Source organism: Eupeodes corollae, chromosome 1, assembly GCF_945859685.1.
Source record: "Eupeodes corollae chromosome 1, idEupCoro1.1, whole genome shotgun sequence".
In the NCBI taxonomy this organism is placed as follows: domain Eukaryota; kingdom Metazoa; phylum Arthropoda; class Insecta; order Diptera; family Syrphidae; genus Eupeodes; species Eupeodes corollae.
The window spans coordinates 279,185,262-279,210,893 of NC_079147.1; the positions used below are offsets into that span (position 1 = coordinate 279,185,262).

The 25,632-nt window shown below is 32.9% G+C and overlaps 1 protein-coding gene across 1 annotated transcript in view; it reads left to right on the forward strand.

The window, feature by feature from the left end:
• Positions 1-25,632, forward strand: part of LOC129950777 (uncharacterized) — a 71,622-nt gene that overhangs the window by 40,387 nt on the left and 5,603 nt on the right. The window contains exon 10 of the mRNA XM_056062698.1: positions 1,904-2,401. Coding sequence (XP_055918673.1) covers positions 1,904-2,401 — 498 coding nt within the window. The remainder of the gene's footprint in view (positions 1-1,903; positions 2,402-25,632) is intronic.

The window sequence follows — 25,632 nt, forward strand, 5'->3', positions numbered from 1 at the left end:
TTTCGACAATCACATGTGGGTTCTCCGAACCCCAAATGCGGCAAATTTGGCGATTGACAAAGCCATCAAGATGAAAATGTGCTTCATCGCTTAGGATGATTTTGCTCGAAAAATCAGGGTCCATTTGTTGATTTTCAATAATCCATTCAACGAACTCTCTTCTCTGTCCATGGTCATTAGGCTTCAATTGTTGAATTTTGTAAGCATGAAGACACAGATCTTTGGTGAGTATACGCTGAAGAGAGGTTCTTGAAATTTGCAATTCTTGTCAACGACGTCGAATTGAGGTTCCTGGATTGTCAGCAACACTCTCACGCACTGCTTCGACATTCACATTTGAACGGCTTGTTTTTGGACGACCAGTGTGTTTGGCGTCTCCAACGGATCCAGTCTCCATGAATTTTTCAATTAATCTCTTCACAGTTGACGAAGTTAAAAAACTATTCCGACCATATTTTGTACGAAATTTTCGAACTGCAGCCGCCAAGCTTTCACTATTTTTAAAATATTCTTTAATAATTAAGTCACGTTGTTCTATCGTGTAACGCTCCATTTTTAATAACCCTATACTGTTAGCTGTCAAATTGCTTTTTTTCAGGGTTGCCAACACTTCACTGCACAAATGGCGGCAAATTCAAATCTTGCGTTAGTTTTGGGACACCCCTTATTATAGCTGCACTTTGAAGTGTGAACTTTATAAATTAAAAAGTCTACTTAAACTAGTATTCAACATAAAACATTTAAAGTAGTCATTTAAAATATTAGAATCTTGAAATAATTGTTAATTAATAGAAATTTAAATATTTTTAGATTTGAGGGAGGATTTTAAGGGAGTTTTAAGAAAAATAGAAAACCGGAATACAAAAAAATAATCGTTGAAATTAAGCAGAAGACCAATTTTAAATTTTTAAAGTCATAGCTTTATTATTTAATTTGTTTTCTTTTTTGACTTAAAATTAAGTAGGGGTATTTATGTACAATTCTCTTTTGCTTTTTTGAAATTTTTACTTCCTTGAATTTAAGTTTAAAAAAATGGCTTTATGAGCTAAATTATGTCATTTCGAAGATTAGCGTTATTAATCTCGGCTACTCCATTATGAGGCGAAAAATCTCTTCTTAAATTTAACAATTCTTGTATAACAACGACCTTTAGGTAGAAAATCATAATACCCAACCTAACCTAACCCAAACCAATAAAAAAAGAAAAAATCAAATAAAACTTCAAGTCAGTTAGATTTTATTACCTGTAGTAAAAATAACAAAACAAACAAACAAGCAAACACAATCGCTTGAACTTTCTTCCTCGAAATAAATTCCCTTTCTCATTTTGGGGTAGGTATCATGGTTGTAGGGTGTTTCTTTTCTTTTTAAGTTATTTAATATGAAACTCAAAAAAAGAAAAACACTTTACCCTCAAGATTCTCTGCCTGGGAGCGATTATATCCCCCCTTAAAAAAACAACAACAATAAACACACAAAATCTCTAAAACCCAAAACCCCCATAAAACATTTTAATGATCTTCGTTTCTAACACAAACCATTTTATCACCTTTTTCTCTCTTTCTATATAAATATATGTAACCGAACGAACCACCTACCATCTATACCACTTACCCGTATGTACGTTCCTACTTGAAATCTCTTCGAAAACAATTTTTCGAAACGAAAAACGACAATGATGACGACGAAAACGAAAACGCAAACGAAAACGCTCAACGTTCCGTTCCTCATCACTTGATTCCCCATTGAAAATTGGATCATCCGGTTGGCCTACTAATCTCCAAATTGAATCCAAACAAATTAATGGAATTGTTTTAATGTGTACTTCCCAACCTTTATATTCGACACACAAAACAAAAATACGAAAACAAATCAAAATAAACATCCATGGCGTGTCCATCAGATTGACCTGGCGCACCATCCAATGTATTCGACTAGCCCGATGTTCGGGACAAACACCATCACCGGTGTGACTATGTCACATCCATCGCAATTGGCCACATTCTCGACGCCAACACCGATATTCGCTTCTCACAAAAATGGGATGAATCCCGGAAAAGTCCTGACAGCAACTACAAGCAGTCCAGCAGGTAGTGGGGGAGTGTTCATTGGAGGTGGCGGCGTCGGTGGAGTTGGCGGACCGGGCAGTGGCATGCAGTCGCCAGTTAACAGTGGTAGTATGCTTTGCTTAACAACTGTTGGCGGAGGAGTTGCGGGGATGCACCAGCTCCAACAGCAGCACCAGCAGCAGCAACACCAACAACAACAACAACAGCAGCATCAGCCACCATCGTCAGTTATATGCACGAGTATAGCGCCCTCCTCGCTGGTGGGCATCAGTAATGGGTTGCATCCTGTCGGGGTACCTTCGGCAGGAGTTGCGGGTTGTTTCGGAGAAGCGGTAAATGGATTTTCCACTACATAACTTAACCAGTAGCAGAATTAATTCTATTTTGTTGTTTCTATTTTTCTATGATGTGTGTTTTTGTGTTTTGTTTGCTCGAAAGGATTCTTTGCTTTCTTTGCTTTGTTTTATTTTGTTTAGTTTGTAGTGTGTGTTTTTCTTTCCTTTATGTTTTATTCTTCCTTTTTGTAAACTCTTTTTCTTTTAATTTGTAGTTTTAACTGTTTTTTTCGCTTTATGTGCATGTGCAGCTTCCGGCTTTTTATATAACAATTATTCTAAAGGCGTTTAGGTAGTATGAGCTGTAGCTTCTTCAGTGAAGTGTAAGGATTGTGATGTTGCTTGTTTTCTGTTTTTCGTTGTTATTTCTTTTAGATTTTTTTGATACCGTTTCTTACTTGTTTTTTAAACTTGATTTCTTCAAAGAGTTTCCTTTGCAGGCATTTTTAATCTAATTTGTATTTTTATTCTCTTTTAGACTTTTATTTAATGTTGCAAGTTCTTCGTTTTTGTTTAATTTACTTTAACTCATTAAAATTGAGTTTTTCTTGTGATTATATTTCAAATATTCTTTTGACTGTGAAAATTTTTTAAATTAAAAATTAGAACCAGTACATTAAGCAAAATTTTATTAAATTCTAATACAAACATTATATCTTTAAAAATAATGTGATGATATTCAACAAAAGGTTTTATTTAATTCTGCTAAAACAACATTCTACTATTGACAGAGAATCAGCTTTTCAATGTAAAAATTGTTAATTTATAAATTTGGGCTCCCGTGGCGTATGTGGAATATATTTGTTTTTCTTTTTGAAAATGATTTTAAATTAAAACCAACAATGAGTGGCTATTTTGCAGAGTTTATTTTTCCAAAGAATTTTGTTGTACGAATACCAATTAAATTTCCCTTTTCAGCATTGTTCAATATTGAACCCAAAACTCAAACCTACCGAAAATAAGGTTTCCCATGGAAACGATACAGAACAAACAATCGCATTGATTTTAATTCAATATTTTTCTAAGAAATGATGGTATAGGATTAATATTGATAACATACAATAAAAAATGGTATTTATTTGTTTTCGAACATTATTATTGATATCAAGAATTGCTTCAAGCGAATAATTTTGAGGAAAATTAAGAATTACTATGTAATTATAGGTTAAGGTATACTTCCATTCAAAACTATTGTCAGGTATTAAATGTTCTTGATCATCAACCATACACAAATTTGAAAAATGCAGGATTATAATAATTTAATATGAGTTTAAATGTAAAATAGATTAGAGAAAATTATGGTGAAAGTTTTCTATAGGTACCTAAATTTTATTGAAGTTGGAAATGAGAAAGTACATTCACACGGTACTGGCTAAGAAGAACAAAAGATATTTTTATTCAGTTAATTTAGTTGAACTTTGGTTATTTTTAAGTAACAATTTAATTCTTTTAAACTTTATAAGGCCATACACTATTGTTGCACTTATTTCAATAAAATATAATATATTGAAGAATATGAACATTTGACACAAAACAAAACAGTTTTCTAAAAGTTTTTGAAAAATGTTAGCTTTTCCTTTAATTTCGTCACTAAACGTTTTCTTTAAACAATTGTATTGGGCTTTAAATTTTAAGTAATTTTATTCTAATCGGTTATATAAATTATTTTGTGGCTTAAATATTAAAAACAAGAAAAGTTGTACAAAGTTAAGCAGACTAAACAAATTTCAGGATTTTTTAACGGCTTAAAATGCTGTATCTCCGTTAAAAAGTCCCTGGAATTTAAAGTTTTGACTTTAAACTTATTTTATTTTAAAGAAAATATTGTTGTAAGCATTAAGACGAAACATCACTGTTGTCTTACAGAAAAATACTTTCTTTCCATAAATGCCGCACTAAATTACTTCGGTAACGAATCGAATATCTAAACAAAATTGGGCAACTTTAAATATTTATTCTTTGCAGTACATTTTTGTTTTTGAAATTACTTTTTGGTTTTTAAAAAAAATTCAAAAGCCGTAATATTATCCGTAAAGCTGGTTTACTTATCTTCCATTAAAATTTCTGAAGTTCCTTAACATGACCATTTTAAACTTCACATGGTAGTTATGGTGATCGACCTTATTAGTCGAATTGAAATTTGTTGCCGTTTCAAGACACAAAGAATTTAAATCCATTGTTTTTGGGGAGCTTAGTGTCATCAGGAATTTTTTTTCTTTCTCGGTTCCTACGCTTGTTGTCAATGACACTCCAATTGTTCGCTGCCAATTCAACCCTGCAGTAAGTGTTACCATGACTGTATTGTTAGTTAGTGATTCTATGAAACCAATCTTTGTTCGCACTATTACTGTGGCAGGAGTCCTTAGAGATCTAAGCAACAATAAATCCGCTGGTCTAGATGGTATCTCCACTACTGTTCTGAAGAATTGTTCTTCAACGCTGGCATAACCACTGCGTGAAATTTTGCATCTATCCTACTCCTCACGACTCGATCCTAGCAGATGGAAAACAGCACTTGTCCAGCCCATCCCCCAAAAAAAGGTGCATCTTCTTCACCCTTTATTTAACGACCAATTGCACACACGTTCTTTTTTCCAAGGTCATTGCAAGGGCAACGCTGATTAATTATTATCACGAAAAATATCACAAAAATCAAAAGAAATAGACCCACTATCTCATGGTTCATTTCACCAAACAGTGGAGCAAATCTTTGAATCGTTTAAGAGAAAGTATAATTCTTAAACTTGATTTTTCAAAAGCATTTGATAGGGTTACACATTAGGCTCGAAAATAAGTGATTCGGTTTTCATAAATCCCTCCTTTATTGGATTAGTAATTACCTTTTGCAACGTTCAATACAAGTAGTATTTGATGGGTTCAAGTCTGAAATTTTCAAATATATGCTGGTGTGCCCCATGGCTCTGTTCTCGGTATGTGTGTCATCAACCACATCTTGTCAAACAATCACATTCGCGATGTCGCCAAAAATTGAGCTAGATGTTTGGTTTCCTTCAGGCGATTCAAAAAATTTGGTTCAATTTCTGATCTGGATTTTAAGTCCAAAGCTTGAGTATAACTCTCATCTCTGGGCTGGTGCTTACTAACTTAAGCCTCAGTGCTGAACGTAGAGTATTTAAATTGATTGTTGATAATATAATTGGTAGTTCCTTTACGTATCTGACAGTTTCAGATCTATCCCAGATCGTTTAGACTATACCACCCCAAAAATGGTATTCGGTAAAAGCTTCCATGTGTCCATCCCTTCAATATCCTCCTGGGAAGAAGAGAGAACCCTGGAAGACGATGCGGTACAATTCTATACAGACTGTTTAAAGACCGATTACGGAGTTGGAAGTGGTATCTACTCGGAGCAACTAAATCTCAGTCTATCATAAAGACTTAACAATCAATGTAGTGTATTCCAGGCAGAAGTAATGGCGATTAAAGAAGCACTATCCTGGCTCAAAGAAAACGTTATATCTTGAAAAGATATACGAATCTTCTCGGACAGCCAAGCCGCTCTTAAATTTCTCGCGTCTTTCTCCACAAACTTTCAAATAGTCCACGATTGTCGATATCTCTGAATAAGATGACGGAACAGTTTAATATTCACCTCATTTCACAGAGACATTCCGGAAAATTGCAAAGCCGATGAGGTTGCCAAAAACGGAACACTTCTGCCTAATGTTAGACAAAAAAATAACATAAGAACACCACTTGCTACATGCAAATATCTTCTCAAACAATATGTTCTAGAATCAACAATTGCTAGATGGTCACAGAGTAAATATGGCCAATCATAGACTTAAAACGGTCAAAAGGCTTGATATCCCTCAGCAGACAAAGTATAAGCTCTACAATTGGAGTAAAAACAGGACACTGCCTAATTGGTAGACATGCTCTGAGGCTAGGGGTCTACACAAATGACTTTTGTAGAAGCTGCATGGACGAGGAGGAAGAGGAAACAGTCCAACACTTTCTATGTACATGTCCAGCACTCTCCATTAGAAGGAATAACTTTCTCGGTAATCCCTTCTTCAATCAGTTGTTAGTTGTTAGTAAAAAACAACACAATTATAGCCTAACACACGCACAAAATACAATACATAATAATTAACATTTAACTATTACAGAACAAAAAAAATGAGAACGTTTACGATAGTGGCGCAATAAAACAATGATTTTAATCCCACCTTATTTAAACTTAATTCAATCGATGAATAGTTTAAGTTATATAAAATGCTCATTCGACTTAAAAGCTTCATTCTTTCCATAGTTAATTCTATGGAAGTCAGTATGTAAAAAGTCAAAAGAACGTACGTGATGAGTTCCGCCTCGGTCATTCAAATGTACAAAAGATTACAAATAATGTCCATCAATTTCACCATTAACGAGTTGATGAAAAAATACTAAGTCATTATTAACACGCCTTTGATGGAGAGTTTGCATTTGGAGAAGCTGAATACGATGTTCATAGAGGGCAGATCATAAGGATCATCCCAAGAAAAACCCTTTAGGGCAAAACAAATACAATAATGTTGAATTAATTCAATACGTTTTTATGAATTTCGGTAATAAATAGGATAAAAAGAAAGGGCTTTCCTGGGGAACACCATATAGGATCTGTTTTTAAGGTATGATTTAACCCAACCTAATAGAATTGGTTGAATACCAAGAGCTTCAAGTTTAAATAAAATAATTCCTAGGCTAAGTTGGTCAAAAGCTTTAGAAAAGTCAGTTTATACATAGTCAATCAACTTCATAACCTTGTTCTAAAGCATTTGAACATTTGAGAATGTGAGGAGATTTGTAACGGTTGATCTTTTTCTCACAAAACTGTGTTCCTGTTCGCAAATATGATTTTTACTAAAAAATGCTACACTTTCACAAACAACTTGTTCAAACAATTTAGGAATGCAAGAAAGCTTTGCAATGGGCATGTAGTTTGTTATATCCACCCTGTTGCCGTTCTTGAAAATTGGTGTAAGAAATGACTTCTTCCAAATACTGGGAAATTTGGCTGTTTTTAGAGAAAGTTTGAATAAGAACGTAAGGGATTCAACTAAAGCATTACTACACTTTTGTAATACTATCGGAGGAATAGCATCGGGACTGGCTGAGCAGTCATCATTCAACATGGATAAAAGACCTCAGTCTGTAGCACAGGGATGTGACTACAACTAGTTTGCGAAAAGAAGTGAAGTCTATGAAAATATACTTTATCAACTTCTTCAGGGCTATTAACAAATGACTCACGGAAATTTGTTGCTACAGCATTACAGATATCAACAGTTTTATCTAATAAAAGGTTCTTATAAGTAAAGTAACCTGGAAAGAAATCTAGTTTTTTTCTTTAAGTTTACAAAATTCCAAAATTGTTTAGGATTATCTTTCAAAGAGGTGCCATATCGGTAACATAAAAAAATATACAAAATTAGAAAGAGACTTAAATTGGTTAAAGAGTTCAACATAAAAAGAGAACTTTATTGGAGACAGAGTTTTAAAATAAGTTTTCCATGAACATAAACGCAATTTTTTCGTGTACCAAGGATGGCTAAAGTTTGTATTTCTTGATTTTTTTAAGCACACATTTTTTTCAAAACAGTAATTAAGGATTTTATGAAAAGTTGAAACTGCTTCCTTAATGTTAGAAAATGCTATTGTATCAGCAATTCCAGAAATGGTTAAATCTCCAGACAACTGCTTTAAATTAGCTCTTCTGGAATTAAAAATGTATAAGCAATCAAAGAAATTACTGTGTTCAGTAAGGTGATTACTTATACTTAAGTTTAAACAAATTTCTAAATTTAAATTAAAATGTTTGACATTTCTCGCCGTTTCATATTCACTAGAATTTTAAGGTTCAACTTGAAACTTATTTATTTACAATACTGTTGTCTTGCCAAAAATAAGATCTTTTCATGAATGCCGCTATCTAAAGAAAAAAGGTCAAACTTCAATAATTATTCGTTGCATACTTTTCTAAGTATATTATTATTATAAACATCCAACTCGGATTCCTGACGTTGCATGTCACTTCGTCAACACTCTTGGCTTGTTTCTAACCTCTGATTGAGTCACATTGGCAAATTTCTCATGTCAAAAAACCCTGTTAAACAAAAAATCCTTACGAAGACCAGTTCGCAATATGAGAAATCCAACTGAGACGGTGTCAATGACTTTTTCAATAACCTTAATTGGTCACTATGCTTCCTCGATAAGAACGTGGATTTCAGCTCAGGTATGATAAGAAAAATAATTCTTAGTGGAATGAGAAATTGTATCCGGGATATGGTAAAATCTATCATACCCTATCATATCATATATGCATGGTTTGATCGAGCTGCAATGAGGTTATCAGGATAAAAGTTCTTGGATTTACAAAACCAAACCTACTGAAGAAACCCGCTATAAGTTTTAACAACCAAGAAAACACGAATCAATTCGACGCATTAAATGTTTGCATGACAAGAAGCTACAGCAACAATAGTACTAAGTCCCAAAGTCAGTCCGTTCAATTTAAATAGTATTGGGGGGGTTCAAATTTGAGATGTATTAAATAAACGCTGGCGTGCTCCCGGGCTCTGTTCATGTCTCCTTCGCTCTTCCTTATTTTTATAGATGATCTTTTGTCTTAAATACCCTAAGTATGCGCATCAAAAACAGCTTCCTGCTAAGTGTTTAGGGTTTCTCAGACAATATAAGAAGTTTTTAACCCCATCTGATCTAACAATTTTATTTGTCCAAAACTTAAGCATAATTTTCTTTTCGATAGAACTGAAAAGTGAGCTCTTAAAATTATACGAAATCGTTGTCTTACCGAGACCTTCCCATCTGTTGAACACCGAAATAGCCACTTGTATTCCTCAACTTAAACAATTCAACCGTAATACCCATACTTCTGGGAATTCCCGTCAGTTTACCTTTGAGCCCAATTTCAGACGTGCTGTTAAGTACAGGCATTCTTTTTATAGCCGCACTACACGAATGTGAAATTCTTGACCAGCCTCAATATTTCACCCATTCCATCATTTTCTGCTTTCACAATCTATAGCCTCTCACATCTTTACAAAAAAAATATGTAGACACTTCTTATCAGAGCAGCATATTACAAAAAAAAATGTCTTCTATTATTTTTGAGTTTATAATAAATTAATAATTTAAACGTCTTTAAAGCGTTGAAAAATAACTCAAATTTGTTCCTTAATCCTTTCTTGAAGAATATATCTTGAAAGTAAACTTTTATTATAGAACACTATATTTACACACATTTTACTGCATACACAAACTTATATAGTATCGAACCCATTAAAGATTGAAGTGATAATATGTTAGGTAGCTACGAACTTCTTAACAAATCCCAAAATCAATACCTTCCTCAATGAAAAATATTGCCCACTCAACTGCAATTTTGTGGCAAAGTAAATATCTATGCTACCTTTGCTATATCCAAAATGCAGTATATATTATTCAGGCTTAAGTGGTGCAATTCGCACACCCTTTAAAGGTAAGACAACTTCTGTACCTACCTTACCGAGGTGCATACATATATAAAACAAATAAAACCCCATAACTAAAGTATTCTCACTTTATGGCGTTTTCAAGACTAAACCGCAAATTCCCATAATCACACTGAGACCCAATTTTGCTTCATGCTTGTCTTTATGGTATACAAATGGGCTATATGGCTCGTGTATACATCGGTGTAAAATCGACCACAACAAGGCAACTAAATTCACACAAACAACATCAAATCGTGTCATAAATTCTCATCCTTGTACTCGATTTTACATAAATAACACATAAAATACTCTCCATTTGTCCTGGAAAATATAATATAGAACTTTATGCGTTCATAATAACAACAATCAGTTTGGTAGTTTTGCCAACTATTACTCGGCTATATAGGATGTGTACTAAGGAGTGGTCTACACAACACAACACAACACTAACTACAGCAGGATCATTATAAAAATAAAAATAAAAATAAAGAAAGAACAAAACAAAACCGAAAGTGGATGGGTGTAGATGTAGATGTAAAGAGCGAGAGAATAAGGAGTAAACGCCTAAGGACCTTAAGGACTAGAATCGTCCCGCACATACAATAATGTCCCGTTTATTATGAGAATTGCTTAGAAAGATGCCTGCAAGTGAAAGTTTCCTACGCAAGCTACAGGACTCCCCGAACCATCACACCCCATATCATCGGTCGGTCCTCCTTCAGTCATTTCTACCACTAAATAGAGTCTGCAGCATAAAGAAACTAGGTATCCAAGACAAAAAAGCAAAACAAAACAAAAATCAAACAAAAAGAAAAGAAATAATCGCCAGAGAAATTATGCGAATTGTGTTTGTGTCCTAAAGTATGGCAGACCGACTAAGATGACGGGCGACGCGACGCGACGGTGGGCGGTGAGCGCTGCAGATGGGGTGATGTTGTGTAGTTGTATAGTGGTGATTCCTTTTTTCCTTTTTGTTGCTTTTTTTTCTTCCCTCCCTTGCATAATTATTACACACTCTAGGACTTAGCTCTAGAGTTGGAGGTATCCCAAGATCCTAGTGACAACCAAACCCCATTTAGGGATTCGTTACACAAAGCAAATATTACAAAACAAAGAAGGATACAGCTTAGATGGGGTGGCGGCACGGCACGGCGCGGCGGCGGCGTGGGAATAAACGAGCTAGGAAAAATAAATAAAATATTACAAAAAATATATACACACTGAGCAACGGTGGTGGAGCGGCGGCGGCGGCAGTGGCGAAAGAATATCCTGAGAAAATAAAACGAATGTATAAACGAGGTTACAATTATCCTTGCGTTTTGTTATGCGAATGCGGACTAATACGCCTTAATTTTATGCTTTAATCGCTGGAATTTCCCCGTTCCCATAGCTCCAGCAGCCTCCTCATTCCATCTTCTCTGTTCAGCCTCTGCTCGAGGAAAGCGAGGAGTAGTCAGCTCTGTGTGCGGTTTAGTTATGGCAATGCCAAAGTGTCTTGGATTTCGCTGATTTAAAAGCTACAATCCAAATGGAGAAAAGAGAGAAAGGGAGAGCGAGCCTTGCAAGGACATAAAAGTGCTACGAAATCGGGGATTATTATGTGAATTTGATTTTATTTTCCTCTTCTGATATGGTCTCTATATACAGCAGCAATTGAAAACATTTTGAAATTCTTCTTCTTTTCTTTGAGAATAAAAGCAGAATTGAAAAATAAAAAACGAGGGTGGAAAATTTTATATTCTGATTGAAATGTAATTGTCGGGATTTGAATGTTCCTGATCATGATCTACATAAATTTGAAATATACGAGAGTATAATCATTTTATAAGCGTTTGAATATAAAGTGGATGAGAGAGAATTACGGAAAGAGAAAGTCTTTGTACATATACCTAAACATTTTATTGCAGATGGCCACACAAAATAAAATTCAAACTAATGGGATTGGCTTATAAGGAAATCTGTTTCTTTAATCAATTAATTTGGCTGATTGTTTTTTATTCTTTGGCAATTTAGTTCGTTTTTTTTCTGAGGCGAAATGAAGTTTAGATCGTAGCAAGTAGATTATAGTTGGTATTGTCATGAGAAGATGGTGATGTGATATGAAAAAGTCTAGAGAATTTAGACAAAAATACCGGTTTTCATTTTCATCACTAAACTTTGGGTTTGAAAATGTTTATAATAGTAATTTGTTCTAAATTTTAGGTGTTTCATTTTCAAAATTGTTAACTATTTTAAGCGGACCTTTTTAAAGAACAAATATGTTGATAAAATTTTCGACAAAACTGTTGATAGTATTAGGAATAGGTTTTTTTTTAAAAAGAAGGATTTGGAACTGAACATTATTTTATCTAGTTTTGTTGTTCTTTGATGAAGGATGTAAAGGAAATAGGATAAGTGATATCATCAAGTCTAAAACACTTTCATTGAAAAAAAACATGTCCCGTTTTTTACTTGGGACTTATAGGAACTTTATGGTAAGTTGAGAATTCATTAAATATTTTGAACTTGAGAACTATAGATCCAAAAAACTGAAAAAAAAATGTTCGCCACCTCGAAAATATTACTAAAATAACGATTTTATCTCGAAAATAATTTCTTGCGACAAAAAATAATGTTTCTAACATCTGTTAACATTTTGAGAAGTAAAAATATTACTCAAAGTTGGATTCATTCGAATTTTCCCTTGCAAGAAAAATTATTTTAAACATTTGGTAACATTTTGAGAAAAACTGAATAAACAGTTTTTCTACAAACAAATAAAACCCTTATAAAAAATACTAAAACTTTGTGAAAATTTAATTTCGACTCAAATATGTTTCATCAACAAACAACAAAAATTAAAAATATTGGATTCAACATAATTTTATCTATTTCATGTTATTTCCGACATTCAGTTAATTTTTCGTAAGATTCCAACAGTCTGTTTTTTTCATAAAAAAAGGAGGAGGATGCGACCCACACTGATAATTTCCCATCCCGTCTGTCGATTTGACTTGCTTAAAAGTTTGTCTATATGTACTCGTATCAATTTTTACCAAATTTGCGTACTATTTTTTGTAGATTTTATTTTTTATGAAAAAACGGACTAATGGATTTTTATATAAAAATCACTGAATATCGAAAACAATATTTTCTATGAAATAAAATAAGTTTGAAGCCAATATTTTTTATTTTTGAAAAGCTCTTTGAGTCTAAAGTAAATTTTTACCAAGTTTTAGTATTGTTTTTTTTTCAGAGTTTTATTTTTTATGAAAAAACTGTCTATTCGATTTTTTTGGTTTGAGCCGAAAACCAATTTTTACCAACTTTTATTAATTTTTTTTAGGTTTTTATTTTTTGTAAAAAAACTGTCAATTCGATTTGTCTCAACATTTTTCAGAATGTAAAAAACAATATTTCTTATAAGATGAATTAAGATTGAAGAACAAATTTTAAGTTTTCTAAAAGATTTAATCGATATTCAATTTTTAACGATTTTGAGTAATTTTTTTTTTTATTTTTATTTTTTATAAAAAAACTGTCAATTTTATTTCAAAATTTGATCAGATGTCAAAAACATTATTTTTCGTTGCACAAAATTGTTTTGAAGATGAAATCGTATTTTAGTCGTAAAATTTTGGAGGTGACAAATTTTGTTTTCAGTTTTTTCGATTTATAAAAAAAACCTTTAAATGGAATTTTTCCAAAAAATATACTTGTTTGGTATCACGTTACAGTTTACTTTATAAAATTTAATTGAAGGCTCTAGCGTTTTTTGTTCGTAAGATATTAAGGGCTTACACCTTTTTTCAAACTGCTATGGTAAAAGAACCACCCACGCAATTTTCTTTAGAGCCCTTTTTGCATTTTTCTGCCTTATTATCTATAAGACAACATTTATTTGAGATCGATATCTCTCTTAGTTCTTGAGCTATGGATAAAGAACAAAACGTCGCGAATGTACGGACGTACGAACGCACGTACGAGTAGACACGCACGCACAGACATCTTTCTAAAAACCTCTTATATCTATTCTACCGACCTTGAAACATCCAGAAATGTCAAAATTTTCAATTTGACAAATCGGACCAATTACAATAACTTCCATAAACAGTTAAAATTCTTCTTCAATATTCTGTAAAAAAATTGGTCGAAGACAGCATGTTTCAAGTCGGGTTGCAGATGCATTTCTCAACTACTGAGAATATATTTGCGTTGGCAAGTACTGTTTGAAAATTAATGGAAAAAAATATAACACTTGCTTCATCGACTTCCAGCAATCGGCAAGATACCTGCGGGCTTTAATTACACATAACCTAAATTTTTCAAAGCTCGCTTAACAAACAATCTTTGAGGCTAAACTCAAAAAATAAAAGTCAAATGGGTGGCGCAACAGTCCGTTGTGAACCAGGGCCTAGTGACTTACATCTCTTAACCATTCCTGTGTGCGAGTACTGTTGTCAAGAATGGAAAAGACCTACAATTTTAAGGCTGAATCCGAACGACTAGTTTGAGAAAGCACTTTTTCATGACAAGAATTACTCTTGAAGGATTTGTCAATTCCTCGCAGGAGGCAGTACCTGCGAAAATTATTTTCTTAAATTAGGGTGGCACAGGCAGGAATTGAACCCAAGACCTCTTGCATGACAGTCCTGACTGACTTTGAGGCTAAACTGCTTTTGAGTATAATGTCACCCGAGTTCCTTTACTAACCAGAAACCGAAGTCGGCCAAAATACTGTATTTTCCGTGCAACAACCAACACATGTTTGGTTTTGATTATCATGTTCGTTGAGGTTTTTGAAACGGATATTTCTTCAAACGCTTTTTCAGACTGCCTTATTTAACGCCATAAAAGTAGAATCTGGTAGGTATATAATGCCTCTGTACATACAATTTGATAAGGGTGATGAAAAGAAGTAGAATAAGTCTTCACAAGAATATCATGGTAAGTTAAATGGTTGCACCTATGGTGATACGGAAGGCCACTACACTTTTGTTGGAGGATAAGGGAAATCTGTTATTGACTTTTGCACAGAGAATAACAATTGGATTAACTTGGTTTCAAAATTTGTAGTTGAGTATAAAACCTATTTTGATCAAATGCCTCTTTTATTAGAAAGGAACAATGAAAATACATTTCAACAACAAAATCTTAAGTTACTACCAAGACTTAAATCATAAGCCCTTTTACAAGTACTACGCAACTGTTATACCGAAAAACTGAGAAAATGGTACGTTGAATCAAACTCCAAGTACAAGCAATTATAATGCACAAACAATAATCTAAATTTCAAAATATTCAAGCAAAATCTTTAAGACTGGCCAGTAATTCAAAAAAATTTTGAAATTTAGCTAGAGAAATAAATTAATTCAACTTTGTACTGCCTCTTGCGAGGAATTGACAAATTCTCCAAGAGTAATTCTTGTCATGAAAAGAGCTTTCTAAAAATTTGCCGTTTGGATTCGGCTTATAACTGTATGCCCTTCCAACCCTGAGTCCTGACAACAGTACTCGCACATAGGAATGGTTGAGAGTTGTCAGTCACAAGGCCCTAGTTCTCAAACGGACTGTTGCGCCACCCAATTTATTTTTAATTTATTTATATCCGTTTTATAATTGAAAATTAGACTTCTGTCACTTAACCACTAAAGTGGAATTCTCATTTACTGTACAGTTACCATTAAGTTTAAATTACTTTTTACGCTTTACAAAATTAAGGCAAAAATCTAAAAATTAAAGTTTTAAAAAATCAGATTACTCTGATAAACATTTCCCTAAATACTGCCTTTCTATTGCCAGAATATAAGTTAGATAGAAACAAGTCTGGCTTTCAAGGTCAAACATAAATAGTTATATATTTTGTGTGGGTGATATCACATTTTTAAAAATGCACTGTCATTTATCAAAAAAATCGGAACAAAATAAATTGTACTTTAATTTGTTGTGAGGGTTGTTTATTGAAGGGGGCTTTCAAAATTCCTTGGAAAGATCATAAAAGGTGAAACTGATATTTATCTCGGACATATTACTATTTGAGAATATATATATACTTTTTAATGTATTGAACAAATTAAGGAAAAGAATGAATTGCCTAAAGCCTCAAATCAAGTAACAGAAAAACTCCCCAAATTTACTAATTTCTAGTAAAATACAATATTTTTGACCTAAGAAAAAAATCCGAAAAATAATCACAAATTTGAAACACTCTTATCTTACTTTTCAAAAAGAAAATCAGTCTTAAAGTTTTGTTTTAGTTAGAATAAGATAATTTTTTCTCTCATTCAAATTTGAAGAATTTTCAAAATTTGTTGTCTGTAAACAAATTAAAAAATCGCCAGTACATTAAATTGCAAATTTCAAACATTATCCAAAAGTAATTTTATCGTGGAAAAATATGGTTCCACATACGCCACCGAAACCCAATGATAAATTCAAGCATATACCTCGAAAATAATACGTTGTTTTAAATTTATCCTACTTTCTTTCCATTTTAAATCCGACTACAAACCTTGAAAATGTCCATAAAACAAATCAAACAAAAAATTGAAAAAAAAGTCAACAAAATTTACAATCCCAAATTGAACTCGTCAATCTTACCTCTCCTTACTTTCTAGAGACTCAACCAAAATGCATTTTAACTTTCAATGAAAACAATATTGGAAGTTGAAAAGTTATGCAATGGCCGCATTAAGTCCACCTAAAATATTTTACTATACTCTTCTGCTCTTTATATAGAGCTCAAGTCTTCGTCATTGCATCCTTGACATAAATCTGAAGTATTTATTTTTATGGAAAGAAAAAAAGAAATCTACTTTTTTTCATCTATTCTAGTCATATCCTTAACCTAATTCAGGGTGGATAAGAGGGTAACAAACCGCACATTATTCCTCCCGCAGTTAATTTGTCCTTCTTCGGCTTCTATAGACGTAGGTATAGTAATAATAATATGTTCATGGATGGAGAACAACTTCAACTCACTATCTTTAACCTAAATATATGCTAATTCAAACTTATGTAGCTATGTAGATACTTGTCAAGTTGATCTCCTTCAAATATCAATATTTCATAAGTGTAATATGGTTTATCGAATATAATCGATGGAAGTGCGTCACACACAAATTTAAATCTACTTGAACAATATTTTTTATCTTAATCTTGGTATAGATACTTCAATTAACTTATTCTCATGAAAGTATACGAAAATTTATATAGGATGTTATATTTGATGTTTTTAGCAAGAATTTTTAAACTTGTTGTGTAACAGTTTTTAGGCAGAATTTTACGTTCAAGAAGTCATTTAAGGATCCTTAAATCAATGAGATATCATTCTCTTAACAATTTGTTTAGGTTTTAAAAGTTGACAGAAAAACTTATAACTCATAATAATTTGATGGTTATTTGAGTGTTGTAAAATTGTTCAAAACTTAGGAATACTTATAAAATTTTAGAAATAACGAATTTTATTTTCCCAGTCCTAAACAAAAACTAGGCTCAAGAAATTTAGTATTCAACAAAAGTCACATAGAAATACATCATTTTGAAGTATTACTTCTATGAGGATTAATAACAGAGATATAAAAATTCATGCATTGACCTCCAACCAAGGTTGTCCTAGAATAATATCGAAAGGCCATATAATCTTTATTATCTATATAAAATAATAATACAAATTTCAATCCATTCAATATCAATATCTGATGTTGTTCTTTTTCGATATTCTTTTTCTTATAATAATTTATCTACATCACCCGGACCAAAAAAGTCGTCTATCATGAAAAAGGCCAAAAAATTCTATATAAAATATCAATATAAATAAGAAATACATGAAATATATTATATACAATCTGCATGTACTCTTACCTATACATAAATATATTCAGATTTAGGTCCTTTTGATTTGCCATTGCTTGACTCAAAAAAAGCAAACACAAAAAAGGGAAAGTCATATTTCTTTTTAAAGTTAAAATGTTCCATCGCACCCTTGTTCGCTATCGCCCCCGCACCACAATCACTGTCACCCACCACCATCATACCGTCAAGGATCCCCATATAATATAATATAAAGCAAATGTTGTTGTTTATATTATTTATCCCTCTTGCTTGGCTATTTTGTCAAATATTACAATACCCTCTTGTTTTCAAGGAGTCACAGTCATCCCGTCTCGTATTCCACTTGTCCCATTCTGGGCTCATAAAAAGAAGGACGAAAGAAGAAAAAAAAAACAAAGATTTACGTCCTAATGAATTATTCAAATTGGTAATACAAAACAGTAAGGGATTGAAGAATCACGAAACCAACAACAACAAAAATATTCAAAATATATACAAAACCACGACCTCACCTCCTCTTTATTGCTTCTATACTGCTGCTTCGGATGCTGCTGGCGATGGCGCTGGGGCTAGCCAAAATGAATGTCCAAAAACCAAGAGGAGATTAGAAGTCAAATGTCAAACTAACATAGCGATTGCACAAAAATAACTTGAAAAAACTCAAGACAGATATTTTTTTTCTTCTCAGTAAAAAATCAAAAGAAACAACAACAAAAAAAAATGGAAACCTCAACAAAATGAAGAAATGATATCAAATTTCTTACCCTCTTTGAATAGACGGATGGACTGACGGTCGAACGGACGGACAGACGATTCGATACGAAAGAAATGTCTCTCACTTATGCGCCATTCAAAATTGTTACCCTCCATGGCCGTAGCCAAGGGGATCGCTATGGCAATTTATTAGCTTGAACATTTTTTGATTTCATTAATAAATAATATTGAAAGACAAAAGTTTGATGATGTGAAAAATATTCGTCTCATTTACATTTAATTTAAATGACATTTATGTTATCTCGTAGGCGCTGAAGGACAAATTTAAAAATATTAAACGTTTTTCAACAAAACATTTTTGATGCTAAATTTATCATTTAACAATTATCTATACTGAAACTAGTTTGAATTTTTTTTTTTTGAGTTCAAGTTTTTGACTCGAAATCGATCTCTGTTATTGTATCCACACTAAAAGTCAACATTTTAAAAAGTGGGTTCCCAATTCTGTTTAACTTTTATATGGAGACTTTCTGCAACTTTTGTATTTAATGCTCTTAAAAAATCTACCTTTATCCAAATATTTAATAAATGGCTCCAGCCATAAGTTCGGTCAATTTAGATTTATTCAAAACTGAATGACAAGTCTAGTCAGTTCGATAAGCAACCCGTTTTAAGGAACTCATAAGTGATTCGTAAACTATTTATTTTTGGCTGTGGTAAAATAAAAATATCTAATTTTTTGAAATAAGTGTCATTTGCGGGAGGAATAAACTTTTTCTTATGGTCGAAGAAAACGGCCAGCTCTATATGTGTATATCTTAAGTGCATCGAGAGCTTGAAGAAAACTTACAGAAGCACTGATTGAAGTGGAAAATTAAGCCATAATTGGTTCCATCACTTCAAAGACGCTTATTTTGATAGTGACGAGCATCCGCTTGATACTTTTGAAGATGGTCTTTGCTCGAGTTAGAATTAGGAATTAACCACTTGGCCGCCATTTTATTACGTTGGTAATGATTTAAAAACAGAAAGCTTGTGTTTTTTTTTATAAATTTAAACTTATAAACATGCATTCAAATTTGAATAATTTTTTAATTCTGTGGAAGCGTCAATAATCGATTTGACAGTAACTAATTATGTATATGGAGCTGTCAATTGATATTCAAAAAAAGTGTTGAAAATTTCAGCTCTTTTAGCATTGTCCTTTTTTGGATTTTAATAATATGTTCTTTAGACAAGTTTGACATACCAAAAAGGGTTTTGACACGTTTTCAGGATTTGTAAACAAACTGTCTTTCGTTTAAAAAATGTGTGCTCTTTACATACATTTCTTTAAAGCCACAAATTTGGGGAAATGAATCAAACAAATTAGTGGAAGACATACATATTTAATAAACGTTGATCTTTCAGGTTTTAAACTACCAATATTTATTGATCAACAAGATAATATACGTGGAAATCAGATTACTCTTTTTTAAGGCTTTTGATTAAGTTCAAAATAAATTTATCACGTGAGGTTTTAGCTATATAATCCATACTTTTTCCATACTAATATTATACATGCTAATGTAACACTGTCTCTCTGTCGACTTTAGACAGACCCTGCCGGTAATAACTTGAGGTATACCGGCAGATGAAATAAACGTATGTTTGAAAGCTGTTTTATGGGTACATGCAAAAAAGTTTTGTCTGACAACGAATATGCGAGTACAGCTACACATTACACAATGATTCTCAAGCAGGACAATATGCCACTGCTCTTCTTAAAATCGGAGGAGATTGAATGCAAACAGAATGTAACTGCTCGATTATGTTGAGTCATGAATTCTGTCAAATTGTCTGTAGCACAGGTGAATTAAAAAGTAATGTCTATTCCAACCTGCATATAAATATGAGCAATCGGGACTGGATTGGTTGTGTGAGAGGGCAATTTTAGCTCAAACTTATGAGATAATTAGCCAGATAAACGTTATGAACACGGATCAAGTAACATTATACCCCATAAAGTTTCTTAATTCTTTGGAATTATCAGGGGTGCCTTCTCATAAGCTGAGATTGAATGTTGGTGTTGCAGTCTTGTCAATGAGAACTCTTGATGCACCAAACTTATGTAATAGTACACGGCTACAGACAACTCACCTAGGACAAAATATTATAAAAGCTATGATCATGACTAGAATATCAAAAGGAAAACAATATTTTAATTCCCCGCATTCCGATAATTCCAACCGATTTGTCGTTTCAGTTTACAAGAGTGCAGTATTCTCTAAAAGCAGTGTTTGCAATAATAATAAATAAAGCTCAAGGGCAAACGCTGAAAGTTGCGAGTGTACATTGAGAAAAAAAAACTGTTTTCCCATAAATAATTATGTTTAGCGTGCTCACGAGTCTCAAACTAATAAAATCTTAACGTCCTGGCCAAGGAAGTAAAAATAAAAACCGTCGTATACAAAAATATATTGCAATAACCTATCTTTTTCTTAAAATGTATTTACCCAACCTATGAAAATCACACTTAGTATGGCCCATCCCATCTCGGCACAATTCAAAGTTACGTACAAAAAAGTACAGCTCAGGTTTTTTCATACAGCTATCCAAAAAAAACTATCTTATACAGGCGAAGTCGAGGGTAAAAGCTAGTTATTTATAATTCTGAAAAACCTTATATTAGGCTTTTTGAGACATGTAAATTTGGATTGTAATTTTTTCAACAAAATTCGTGATTAATTTCCAAATGTACAGTCCCATAGTTCAATAGTCCGCTTATAAATGTTCAAAATCTTATTTATTCTTTTTTTAAAAAATCCTTATTAGTTGTAAGTCCTTACATGCGATATACATTGACCTTAAAGTACAGCTAAAACGGTTCTAAACATAAGAACGTATTAAAGTATAAAAGCAAATTATGTTATTATTTAGAATTTGTTGTCTAAATATTATGACATTAAGTTTTAAGAACATGTTGAATAATAAAGCGTGATTTTTTTGAGGTTAGGATTTTCATGCATTAGTATTTGACAGATCACGCGGGATTTCAGACATGGTGTCAAAGAGAAAGATGCTCAGTATGCTTTGACATTTCATCATGAATAGACTTACTAACGAGCAACGCTTGCAAATCATTGAATTTTATTACCAAAATCAGTGTTCGGTTCGAAATGTGTTTCGCGCTTTACGTCCGATTTATGGTCTACATAATCGACCAAGTGAGCAAACAATTAATGCGATTGTGACCAAGTTTCGCACTCAGTTTACTTTATTGGACATTAAACCAACCACACGAATGCGTACAGTGCGTACAGATAAGAATATTGCGTCTGTTTCTGAGAGTGTTGCTGAAGACCGTGAAATGTCGATTCGTCGCCGTTCGCAGCAATTGGGTTTGTGTTATTCGACCACATGGAAGATTTTACGCAAAGATCTTGGTGTAAAACCGTATAAAATACAGCTCGTGCAAGAACTGAAGCCGAACGATCTGCCACAACGTCGAATTTTCAGTGAATGGGCCCTAGAAAAGTTGGCAGAAAATCCGCTTTTTTATCGACAAATTTTGTTCAGCGATAATGCTCATTTCTGGTTGAATGGCTACGTAAATAAGCAAAATTGCCGCATTTGGAGTGAAGAGCAACCAGAAGCCGTTCAAGAACTGCCCATGCATCCCGAAAAATGCACTGTTTGGTGTGGTTTGTACGCTGGTGGAATCATTGGACCGTATTTTTTCAAAGATGCTGTTGGACGCAACGTTACGGTGAATGGTGATCGCTATCGTTCAATGCTAACAAACTTTTTGTTGCCAAAAATGGAAGAACTGAACTTGGTTGACATGTGGTTTCAACAAGATGGCGCTACATGCCACACAGCTCGCGATTCTATGGCCTTTTTGAGGGAAAACTTCGGAGAACAATTCATCTCAAGGAATGAACCGGTAAGTTGGCCACCAAGATCATGCGATTCGACGCCTTTAGACTATTTTTTGTGGAGCTACGTCAAGTCTAAAGTCTACACAAATATGCCAGCAACTATTCCAGCTTTGGAAGACAACATTTCCGAAGAAATTCGGGCTATTCCGGCCGAAATGCTCGAAAAAGTTACCCAAAATTGGACTTTCCGAATGGACCACCTAAGACGCAGCCGCGGTCAACATTTAAATGAAATTATTTTCAAAAAGTAAATGTCATGGACCAATCTAACGTTTCAAATAAAGAATCGATGACATTTTGCAAATTGTATGCGTTTTTTTTTTTTAAGTTCTCAAGCTCTTAAAAAATCACCGTTTATATACAAATTACATTGAAAACCGATATTTCTGAGTTTGAGCATGAGCACGTTTATCTTAAATTGGAGTTTGTATTCGGAATCAGCATTTAAAAATTATCCTTAAACAAAATATTCAACAACTTAAAGAAATTACATTTACGGTTTTTAAAAACCTAAGAAAGTGTCAAATGAAGAAATATAGGTCATCTTATAACGAAAACTAAGTAAGACACATAAACGATTTAAACTGCACCTAGAAAATTAAAATGTGTACTTTTTCAATATAATCACACTCTTTATTGTTAAGGGATATATCTTGTTTTAACTAAGCCATAAAAACGCCGATTTGTCCTTGGTATTTTTAAAATCTCTTACTTTCAAAATCTAATGTAATAGAAAAGTTTAAAGGCAAGATTCGAGTTCAGGACATCTTTATATTTTAAAAAATGTTTTAAAAAAACGTAGAAGTTCAATGGTTTTTCTAATTTTGATTCTGTTGTGTTCTATACACAGCCTTGGATCTAGCGATTAATAATTCTCAACTAGTTGTAAAAGTTTTCTGTGGCAGAATTAGAGCTCACCTCCAACTTTTTTCTGAATGTCAATAGACTATTCTTACTCTTTTAAAGAAGTTGGAACTGTGCACTTAATATTATCACCGTAGTCATTAAAACAATATTTTTACGAATGCAAAATTCAAAAGATTTATGACTTTTAATTAAGGATATACCTACATTATAAATGGAATATGAAAAAAAAACCTAATTCAATTCTAACCTTGACAGTATTGTGCAATGGGCAATCAAAACCTTGTGGAATTTAATGCTTTGAAAACTCAATGATCTTTTCTATCGCAAAAGCGTAACAGTCCCCCAATGGCACTATCCAAGGGTGATACTTGCATCTAGGAGGCTGAAAAGCTTTCTGTTCTAGGTACGTGCAAAACAAACCTATTGTTGTGGAGTTATCATATATTAAACATCGCCAACAATTTTGCACAGTGTTTAAGTTTTCTCCGACGATGCAGGAAGTTCTTCTCAAAAGGCTATATTTTTCAAAGCTTTTATTTGCTTAAAACTGTAGTATAACTCTCTTATTTGGGCTGGTGCTCCAATAACGCACTTGAGAGTTTTGGAAAGAATTGAAAAAAGAGCTCTTAAAATAATGTTAGATCGTCCTCTTACCGAGAAATGTTCTTCTCTTCACACCGCCACAAGAATCATCCTTATCATTGTTCTATCGTTATTATTTTAAAGAATGTTTTAGTATTGTAGTGAGTTTTATTCCTCCCCACAAACAATTAAACCATGAAACTTGTACTTCTAGGAATACTCATCAGTTTACCCTTAATCCCAATATCGGACGAAGACTGTTAAGTACAGGCATTCTTTTTTTAACCGCACTACACGTAAGTGGAATGCTTTATTAGACTCAATATTTCCCACTTAGTGCAATATGCAGATATTCAAAACCTAAGTGAATCGGTTTCTCCTTTCTAATCCAATCCTTCTTTACTTATTTAGCGAACTGTGTCTAATCATTATAATGGTATTAATAACCCTTTTTTTGAAAATGTTATCATATATGTAAAATTTGTTAAAACATTTTCTTACGGCTTCATCCTCCTACCATGTTTTAATAAAGAAAATTAAGCTTTGAGACTAAAATATAACAAGTCAAAAATTGACAAAACAATGGTTTCCAGCAATTTATTGATAAAAAATGATGAAATGATTACGTCTAAGCCCTTCTCTGACAATTTTTTTTTTCTTTCAAATAAAAAGACAAAGAATCTTGAGAAGGAGTTTGCAGGTGAAACTTTGTAAGGCTGTTATTTTACCAGCCCCCTTTTTAATTAGTATTTTCCTGACTACGGCCTTTTCTACTGTTACACCTACATTTTGAGACTACGATGGTTGTATTTTATATATACTGGCTCTTGAGAACTTGAGAGACACAAATAGTAGTAGTTGTATAGTAAGTAACTTGTAAACAAGCAAATTTATTTTCCATTTACCATTCTTGTCTTATCCTCCTTGTCGTCCTTGCCATATCGTTGTTGTTCCTTTTATCCCGGTTTTGTCCCTAAATATATATCTACATATAGATGAATGTGTACCTTCATACATCTTTATAATAATGTCCTGGATGTGGGTATATTTATATCTATATAGATCGGCTCTGGGTCTAGAATTGGACTCGAGTCTTTTCTGCCTTGTTCTTTTATTCTTTGTAAACAACTTTTAAGTGGGTTGTCATTTCATGTTAAGAGATTTTACACAACAACAAGAACAACAAAATAATGTACAACCAAAAAGAAAATAAAAAATAAAAAAAAAGGACCTCGTGTGGGTGGAAATCTGTGGAAAAAATGGATTTAAATTGGTCACATGGGGGTATTAGGACGAGCTCAAAAACTTTTGTTGTTCATCAGATCCCCAGTTGTTGGCGATATGGATGGATGTTGTATGCCTTTGCCTGTGCATATTTTTCTTTATCCTGCACAAGATGTATACGCAAAATAAATATATAAAAATAAAAACGAAAAAACATCAAAATACATAAGATATACCCCATACCCTATATTTGTGTACAGGAAGAGAAAAAAAAGAAGAAGAAAACAAGGAATATTTAGTGTAATCTTAGGTCAATGGTAAATGTCCTGGGAAATATAATGAGATACTCCTCTCCTTTGCAAAAGAAGATAATATTTTTATCAGGTTGGAGTTTATATTCTATAAGACCTTTTTAAGTTGCCCCATAATAAGGGTATTTGTGGCGAAAAGAAAAGTTATATTGAAAGAAGCATTGTTTGGATTTAATTAACAAGCCAGGTAAAAATCTATATAAGTCCTTTACCATTCATTCCATGTCATGAAAGAAATTACAAGTATACATATAGATGTATGTATATAATACAAAAAAACTTTGTCCTCATCACAA